The sequence below is a fragment of the Lycorma delicatula genome, chromosome 11, assembly GCF_047948215.1.
Source record: "Lycorma delicatula isolate Av1 chromosome 11, ASM4794821v1, whole genome shotgun sequence".
NCBI lineage: Eukaryota > Metazoa > Arthropoda > Insecta > Hemiptera > Fulgoridae > Lycorma > Lycorma delicatula.
In genome coordinates this window covers 36,940,965-36,950,785 of record NC_134465.1, presented here as the reverse complement: position 1 = coordinate 36,950,785, position 9,821 = coordinate 36,940,965, and the positions used below count along the sequence as shown (strand labels likewise).

Sequence of the window (9,821 nt, the reverse complement as noted above, 5' to 3'; positions counted from 1 at the left end):
GAGCACAGAAGCCACCTGCGTGCCTAAGTGGGTCTGTGTCAATCTTATGGTCTGCTCTTTGTCCTCTTTCAGATATATAATATATATTATACATAATACTGATTGCTTCTTGGTGCTAGAATGCGAGTCATGAGAGCCTGGCATTGCTGACTGCCTGAGGATGTTGTATTCATTGGGCATTCTAGCATAAAGAAGTAGCAGCAGCAAAAGATGAGTATAATAACAAATTTAGTGTTGTCATGCTGTTGAATGAAAATAATTTTAACTTTAAATAAATAGAATATATTTATTTAAAATCTTAAAAAAATAAAAAATCTTTAAAAAATAAATATATATTTAAAAAATTATAAAGTATGTAAAAGATATAACAAAAATAAAATAAAAAGCTGTGGGTAAAAATCATATATAAATGTGTGTAAACTAACAATTTATTTTATCCATGAATTATTTTAATCATTTTATGGAAAAATTATAAAAGGAACATAACCCTTGACACTATATTGAAAATATTAAGTAAACATTTCAAACAATAAAAAAATACCAAATTATTGTTCAACTTGTAAAAGTGGTTCTAAGATAAGTGAAAATTGAAAATTTTCTTTATCTTCGTGATATCTTGCTTTTAAAAGATAATCTTTAGCTTGTTTAGTTTCTTGTAAACCATATAATAAAGCTGATTTTTGCCATGTCATAAATGATGTAGATACTTGTTCTAAGTGATGTGTTTTACAAGTATCTGAATCAAAATCGGTTGATAATGTACTTAAAAAGTCATTTATTTTTGTTTCTATTAATGATGACTGGTTACTGGAATAATTATTGTAATCAATATTTTCAGGATAACTAGAAAAAAAGTTTATAATATAAATATATTATTACGTAATAAATTACTGTATACAAAAAGTAAAAATGTTTATTAATGAGTGGTATATATTAACAGAATATTACATAAATATGGAGGCTAAGCTTTATTAAATTATAATTTACATGAAGGATATTACAGATATTCATAAAATTGAATAAAACAATCTTGATTTCCAATCGCTATAACTTTCAAAGGTTCAAAAATGTGGTAGTAAACGACAGTTTCCTTTCAACCTGATGATGGTTATATAAAATCTGAAAGATCTCAGGAATCAGCATAATAAATTGTTAAGTAAAAATGTCACAAGCCATGCAAAGTTATAAGCCAAAGTTACATGTATGAGGTAGTTGTTTACACTTTGGAAGCTTGCATATTAATATTTACACTAAGCCATTTTTTTTTTATTTCTTTGCTGGTTGAGTTTTAAGCTTGGATTAATTAATCCATAACAATAGTTAAAATCCTGTATTTATTTTACCAGTGTTAACCTACCTAACCTATAATTTTTTTTCTAAATCTGAATGAATAGTATTTTGAACTTCTTTTTATGTCATTTTGTAATCATAATTATTAAAATATTACCTATTAACTACACGTTTAATTTGCTTCATCCAACATTTTTAAAGTAATTATAAATAAATGTAAAAATGATAAATATAAATAAAAATTCTACTAAAAAATTTATCATTCTGTTTTTCTAATTGGGACTGATTTTATAAGTCAATAATTTATATTTCATTCTCTGAACACTGACAACGTATTTGTCTTTCTTTGATCATAAATCTTTTGTAATGTAAAGAATTCTGTACTGAACTTAAAATAAATTGCAGCTTAACTTTATGTTAAACATTGTGGTTAAATCATAACCAAATATAGCTAACTTTCCAAAAGTAACTTTATAATAGTCAAAAGTATTCCTTTGAAGGAGTACTAATTTGTTTGCAGTAGTAGTTTTAAATATTCAATAGTGTTTTTAAATTGTTTAACTTTTGTTAAACAAAAAATGTAAAACTATGACAAAATTATATTTATAGTTTTATGTAAATTAAATAGATACAATATTTGCTTTACTATTAACATACATTTGTTACTTTTACTTATTTATAATTACAAATGGCAAAGGTGTATGCGCGATATGCTAAGAGTTCAAAATGAGTTACCTGATTTTTGAAACATCAGGGGTAAGACAAAAGGATAGTTTTAAATAAAGCACAGAGACATAGTTTATATAAAGTAAAACAGATTCCAATGTAGCATCCAGTTTCTACCTAGTGGTCTTTGTAGACAATGTAATGATAATTGCAAAAAAAAGAATACTTGAAAAGAAAGACAGCAGTTTTATTTTTAGGATACAGAGAAGGTGGGGATTAATGAAGCAATACAAAATATATAACAGAAGAGTCATGGTTTACAAGATTGAGAATTTAAGTTAAATATTGCTTTAAAGGTGTTTAAGATTTTGGGCACTTGAGTATCTTGTTATTGCAAAAACAGTTCCAACAAATTATCAGTGATGTATAAAAAAATTTCAATAATAAACAGTACATGTATTTGCCATGATTAGCAAGACAGTAATAAACAATAATGAAGAATAATAAACAAGAATATAAAATTAACAATGCATATATGTCTAATGCAACCATTTCTGAAGGCAAGGTTAGCGAAAGAAGACCCCTTATTTGAGAATAAAAAATACCAAGAAGATTTTCAAGGTAAAAAGAGAAGCAAATAACAAGATCCAATTAAATGTTTTTAATCTTATTAATGAAAATTTTAATTTCAGTGTTAAAAGTAGGTATTTCAGTGAGCTGAATATGTAACGAGAAAAATTAGGAAGGAGGTCTGTTATATAGATTAAGGGAAATACCATGAATATTCCAGTATGATCCCGAAACTAAGAGTAAAAGTGCCGAGGTGTGCCACTCGGCACTTTGCCTACAAGAAGACTTTCCCCTTGCTCCAAGAAGGCTCTTATGAACTATCAATGATTGCTCGTTGGTTTTTTGACATAAAATTTTACATAATAGTCCCCAACAGACTGAGCAAGGATCCGGCACGTCAGACCAGACATCTGCAGCGATTAAAACTTCATGACAATGCGCCAGTCCACACTGCCTTAGCCGTGACCAACCAGCTACCTGGCTAAATCTAATGTGGCAACGCTGCTCCAGCCAACCTACAGTCCCGACTTGGATACTGTCAGAACAATTGACAACTTCAAAGCAGCTTGTGAAATGGGTTTAAACGCACTTCTTGAACAGGCCTTTCCAGGATGCATTTGCAGATTGGAAATCCTGCTGGCAAAGATGTATTAATGCAGGAGGACAGTATTTTGAAGAATTTTATGGTACAGGTATTATTCTTATTATGTAAATAAATTAATTTAAGCCAAAACCCATTTAGGTTTCAAATGTCCATGATGGTAAAGGTAAGGTAATTTTTATTAATATGGACCTTTATTTTAATCTTTAAAAGGAAATACCAGGCCAATATATGTAGCTATGGAGTAGGATAACTTGTTCGTGGCGTAATCATAATCTATATAATGTGTAAATTTTCTTACCTCTCAAAACTTGATATCTTTGAAACATCAGTATGAGATGGCCAAATACGAAAAGCTGACATAATTCTTTGTAATGGCTTTGGAACCACAGTTTTTCCTATATAAAATTTCCATCTTTGATTTATTATACAATTTTTATCCACTGTAAATTAAATGTTAAATTATTTGAATTATTACATAAAAAAAGAAGAAAAGATACAGTAATTTAAAAATATGATTGCGCGCGCGTAGTTTCTAAATATTATGTATTTTTAAAATATGATTTCTTTCTTCTAAATACACTTCTGTATTCCACATCTTTTGTAAACTATTGTCCAGTTCATTCACAAGTGTTTACTGCTTGACTAAATAAATTCATAAAACAATAAATTCGATCTCCATGGCAGAGCAGTAACATCTTTGGAGGGTCCCGGGTTCAAATCCCGGTCAGGCATGGGAATTTTCAGAGGCCAAAAAGACCAATTTTCATTCCCGCATACAAGTTTTCAAAGCTTCTGTGGTAAGCTCATTACAAAAATTAAAATAATTGATTTGTGTTTTTATCAAAAGTAATTTTGTGAAATAAAAGTATGATAGTTTTTAAATATTAATGACAATTATGCAATATTTGGAGTACAACAGTGAAAAAGTGAAAAATTTCAGTCGATTTGACACCCTTGATCAAATTATATTTTTACCTTAAAAATTATGCAGTATATTTAAAAAAAAAATTTTAATTCTTAGTAAAAATTTTTGGGTCCCATAGACTTCCTTGTTCTACAGCTACCTTGTATAACACTTAACTTTAGAATCTAAAGATTCTAAGTAATTAGAATTCTAAGTATCAGAATCTATTAGATTTTAAATTCTAAGTTCTCATGGAACCCTTTCTTTAAAACGTCTGTGTCATCTATATTATTGCTAGATATAGTTGAAAAATTATATATCTTCAATTTTTAAGTTTAAAAAGATGACATTTTAAGTATGGGTCCCATTTGGCTCTTGTTTTTGAGGCTTAGAAGTTTATTTATTGGCATAATTATTTACTTCAATATGTTGGCTCAATTTGGTACGGTATTATACAACTAGGCAAAAAATCATCATCTGGTGTTCTGTCTGGTGACAGAGCCATTGTGCGTCTACTGTCTCTAACTCTGTATTAACTAGAAAATCCACAATGAGTGGTCTACAGTTTCCTTCGCGCCCTTGTGGTGTGTAGGTCTGCAGAGAGTTAGCCACCCGGATCATGATAGAATCCCGGGTGGCTAGAGTTGCGGCTTAGGCACTGGATTAGTTGGAGGTAGGCGCATTGGCATAGTGCCATGGTTGGTATTTGTGGTTCGCTGTAGGACTTCCGCTGAGTGACCGCGCCGCCGGGGTATGTTAACCTGTGCGACCAGGAGCGTGGCTTCCCTCCGCGAGACACCATGATGGATGATGGGTAGGGGTGCAGGGATTGTTCCCGGCTCCTGCGCGGACCGGAATGAGGTTGTGTTTCCCTTGTTTGGTGACCTAAATTGGTCGACTTAATTGGGTGTTGGTTTAACTTTAAACTCGTTTGTTTTCAGAGGCATTCACAGTCACGAACAGTGCAGTAAATAATGGACTAGCCGCGGGGTTCACGCTTCCGCGGTTTCGGTCAGTTAGTGAACATGTCCGTTTGAGGCATACGTGAAGGTGAAACTTGATTTGTATTTTACTGATGCAAATGTCGCCGAGGCATTTACATCAGTGTCATTCCGACCGAGGCCTGCCTTGTTACTGAGAAAATCGGTAAAAGACGACCTCCAGTGAAGTCCCTCAGGGCTTGGAACGGAGGGGGTGTTGTGGCGACCGGTAACGTCACAAGGTGGGTGACATCCCCTACGGAGTGGATGTCTATCCACCCCTGTTCTAAGCTTTCTCCATTTCCTTCTTCAACCTTCAACCTTCTTCCTACTTTACTTTTTTTTTCTTATACTGACCCTTTCAATGCCAATTGTCAAGATTCCACTTCCTCTAACTACATCCCCTAACCAGTTTTCTTTGTGTACTTCCCGCATAAGTGCTCTTTCTTCTTTAATCCTTCTTACTTCCATCTTACTAAATCTTAATTAACCTTAATTCCTCCATCCATCTCCAAATATACCTCAAAAGCATCAATTCAGTCCTTTTCCTTACTATCCATGCTTTGGCCCAATGATGCCAGCAGCCCATAATCCACCCCAACAGATTTTTTTTGGATGTAATGGTCACTATAATCATTTGTGGATTGGAATCATTCCCAATACAGCACACTCTTGCTAGTTTACAAAGCCATCAAGCCAAAAATGAGCATCTGAAAAGATGCTTTATTGATGAAAATTTGGATCCACTCTGTAGACAGTTTGCTGATTGGAATCTAGGATTACAATCAGGTTGTTGAAAAAAAAGACTTGTGAATGATGTGAAACTGAAGCATTTACAACAGCAATATTTTCTTTACTACTTCCATTTCTTTTGTGATTGGTATTTATTTATCAACATCAAGGGAGAAAATGCCTCCAAATTTTTTAACCAAAGCAATGAATTGTGCTTTTGTTTGGCCAGTTATGCTCATCATAAATATTGCTTGTGAAACAAATAACTGAAATCAATTCCATACTTCAATAATAGATTTTTATGATTTGGAAACAGGTGTGTAACATTCTAAAAACAAATGACACTTGAAAAAAAATTTTGATCACAATCTATCAATTTTGCACTCAGATCCTTGTACAGCCAAATATTTGTCAAATTTCAATTTTTTTGACAATGGATTTTTAAGGAGACACTAAAATTGTTTAAAAATGAAATATTGAATATCCTCTCGTGCATAAAAACCAGTAGTTTTAATACTACCCAGAAGGAGACTGACTCACTTATAAGAATACAAGATTTATTATGTAGTTTGTACAATTATAAACAAGAAAAAGAAAAGACTACACACAAAACTACACTACAGAACAGACACTACACTTTGATCTTTGCCAAGAAGCCATGAAGCGATTATAGAAATGAACACTGCAAGAAGATATCTTTTGAGAGTAAAGATAGAAATTTCCTCCTGTTATGCTTTTTCATACATTTGACTTTTGTATTTCAGCATTTTCAAAAAAAAAAGTTTTTTAAATAAATTCCTAAAATAAATCATAAATGTGTAAACATTTATATGTTTAATAAAGATAGAAATTGGTAAATCATTTCTTGTTTTAATTTTTTTCATTAAAAGAAAGTAGTAAATATACCTGAAGATGGTGAATGTTTCACTAAAACATTCTCAGGAAATTCTTCTAGTCTATCAAGTAACATACAAACAATATGAGCTACAGATGGTAAATATGGTGGTGTTAAAGAACCTTGTTTAAACATCTGCTGATAAACTGGTAATCTTGGATCTTTGTATCGACGACATAATGTTTCTAATCGTCTGTAACAAATTTGAATTTTAGTAAATCATAAAAATGGTGGCTCATTTTAAATTAATAGCTATAAAATTGCAACAATCTCAACAGAAATAACAAGATTTTTACTACCCAATCCATTCAAAAGAGTAGAGATGGAAGAGTGAATTAAAATGGGTGAGAGGACAGTACATGAATATACAGATAATCATTCATAAGATGTACTATGTACATCTTAATGGTAAAGTATATATTTTGATATTAATAATATAATAAGTCAATATTTTGATATTAATAATATCAAAATAGAGAAAGTGCATAATTTCATATCCACTATGAATACCTATTCAGAATGGATCAGTTGAAATTCTTTAGTTAAAAAAACCTAACAGCTGATAAAATGGAATTAGCCTTCCAACTAATGAAAAACACAAAATCTTATGGAACTCAAAATTGACACTGTTATAGTGTCAAAATTTTGTGTTCCATGATAAGAGAAACCCAATATGCAAAAACCATGTTCTAGAAAATCTAGAAAAGCAAGGATAAGAAAAATTTAGATCCTAAATTTCAAAATAATGAATTAAAGTTTATTCAAATAAACTTTATACTAAACTGAAAAATTATCAAGACACGATAAGGAAATGAAAAATTGCATTTTACTTCTAAAGTAAATAAAACTACAAGCAAATGATCACAGATCCAAGAAGACCTAAAAGAACTGAAGATATTATAAGATTAGTAAAATATGAAAAGTAAAAGGTTCCAAGAAGCGCCATAATGAATAACAGAGTGAACTTTCTGAAGATTGAAGGAAAGAAAGAATGAAAGAGGTACTGGGCAGATAGAAAAAAGAAACATTTGTAAATAAATAAATGACTATTCCCAAGGAAAAATAAATTTAAGATGAATATTTAGAGTGAACTGAACAGCAGTTTATGAATGTTTTCTCAGCAGTTATGATGTCAATATCAAAATGTTATATTAAGTACATGATTATGAAAAATCAATAAAATTAACATGAATACTTTTTGATCAAAAAGTACCTGATGACTTGTAAAAACAAAAATACTAAACTGATTTAGTTCAATGACTTACCCCTTTAAGAGTAAGGTCCCTTCTGATTCATCCTACTCATGTGTCCATTGTTTAAAGCACTTTTCAAATGCATTTTTAATGAGCATCATGCATGGGCTGGAAAATATAATAATAATATTTTACCTGATTCTATCAGTTTCATTACTCAAAACACAGACCCTGGTTCAGGAGAAAAATTATTTTTATCTTAAATAGTTTTATAATATAGAAAGTGGTTTTAAAATGTGTGTATTTATATATATATATATATATAATATTTACAATAGCCAGTCAGGGCTTGTGCTTCGCTTACCTAAACATCTGGCCCGGATGGTTACCCTTATAGTCCTGAGAACTAAATAAGACAAAATAGTAATAACTTATAGAAAGTGATTTTAATATATACTATTGTAATATATACAATAGCCAGTCAGGGCTCATGCTTCACTTACCCAAACATTTAGCCAGGATGGTTACAGTCATGGTTTTGAGAATATTAATAAATAATGATTAAATACTAATGACTTCATAGAAATCATTAATGAAAACTAAATCACAAAAAGACAGAATAGTAATACTTTAGTAACTAAAGTACACAGACCTTTGATGAGGAAAACTTATTTCTGTTGCAGTGGTGACAAAAATTAATTTTTCTATCTTTCACAACTTCACCCCCAAGGGGTCTAGGGCCTTGGTACTTAAAACCTTCCCTGGGATAACAATTGTATTTTGCAAATTTGAAAGCAATCAGTCAGTTGATTCTCACATGATGTAAGAACATATTAACTTTTGACTTATTATAAAGATACAATGAACATACATACTGATATTTAGTAGCATGATGATGTCTTACATAAGACCAAGTTTCCTTCAATCGGTAAATAGGAGGACTTTGTAATCCGCAAAGTACACTTCTTGTAGACTGATAATTTCTTAATCTATGACATTTATCAGCAACATTTATAAATCTAGCAACTAATCTTGCACGTTTCTATAAATGAACAAAAAAAATAGGCAATGAAATTTGCATTGTTCAAAATTGGGATTTTGTACTATTGATTCTAGAATATTAATAATGTACAGTGTACCCTATTAACTTAAACTTAATTTAATTTTAATTGAGGTTAATTAACTTAATTTTGTTGTGATAGAGATTAAATTTTTTTTTTGTGTATTATAACATGTTCATAAAAAATTTACAAAATTAATATAATTCGTCTTTATAGGCTGGATAATTAAATTATGGACAATTTAAAGATATAAATGAACCAGTGCCGTAAGTTATGTTGATAATGTGTTTAAACAGGATATCCTTTACATTTTATATTAGATTATTATGTTTAAACAGTATACATGTAATTCATTATGTGTTTATTATTTAATACATTAATATTTATTAAACTGTGCAGTAAGAAATATAATAAAAACAGCTGTTGAACCCAACAACTGAAAATAAGAAACATACTTTTATTAGATAAGAAAAAGGAACAGACAGTTTGTTTACCTTAAGGAGGAAACAAATCATGGTACTGAACAATACCATCCTCTTATAATGAATGTCTTAAGTGCTCTTTCTTCTATTACCAATAATAGATTTAGTACTGATTATAAAGTATCTTTTAATTCTCTTCTGTATCAAGAGGAAACATTCTTTTCAATAATTTTTACACAATATCTGCTGTTAGGTAGAGTAATGACATCTTTCATCCAAAAGGTTGTGTTATACCAGTAAATGACATGTTTTTACATGAATTACAAAATTCATCTATCTAGTAGCACACTATCTTAAAATACACTTAAATTGTTGTAGCCTTAAAATTATAAATAAAAATCATATTTAATTAAATATATTCTAAACCAAATTTTTAATGGTATTGTGAGAAAAAATTAAAAACTTTCGATCTATTTAGTGGAATCCCACAAGAAAAAAAAATTG

The 9,821-nt window shown here is 30.3% G+C and overlaps 1 protein-coding gene across 1 annotated transcript in view; it reads right to left on the bottom strand.

Annotated features, from left to right (window-relative positions):
- Positions 1-545: 545 nt before the first annotated feature.
- Positions 546-9,821, bottom strand: part of LOC142332505 (uncharacterized) — a 53,269-nt gene continuing 43,993 nt past the window's right edge. Inside the window, exons 11-14 of the mRNA XM_075378953.1 lie at positions 8,710-8,876; positions 6,653-6,834; positions 3,429-3,525; positions 546-807 (exon numbers count right to left, since the gene is read on the bottom strand). Coding sequence (XP_075235068.1) covers positions 546-807; positions 3,429-3,525; positions 6,653-6,834; positions 8,710-8,876 — 708 coding nt within the window. The remainder of the gene's footprint in view (positions 808-3,428; positions 3,526-6,652; positions 6,835-8,709; positions 8,877-9,821) is intronic.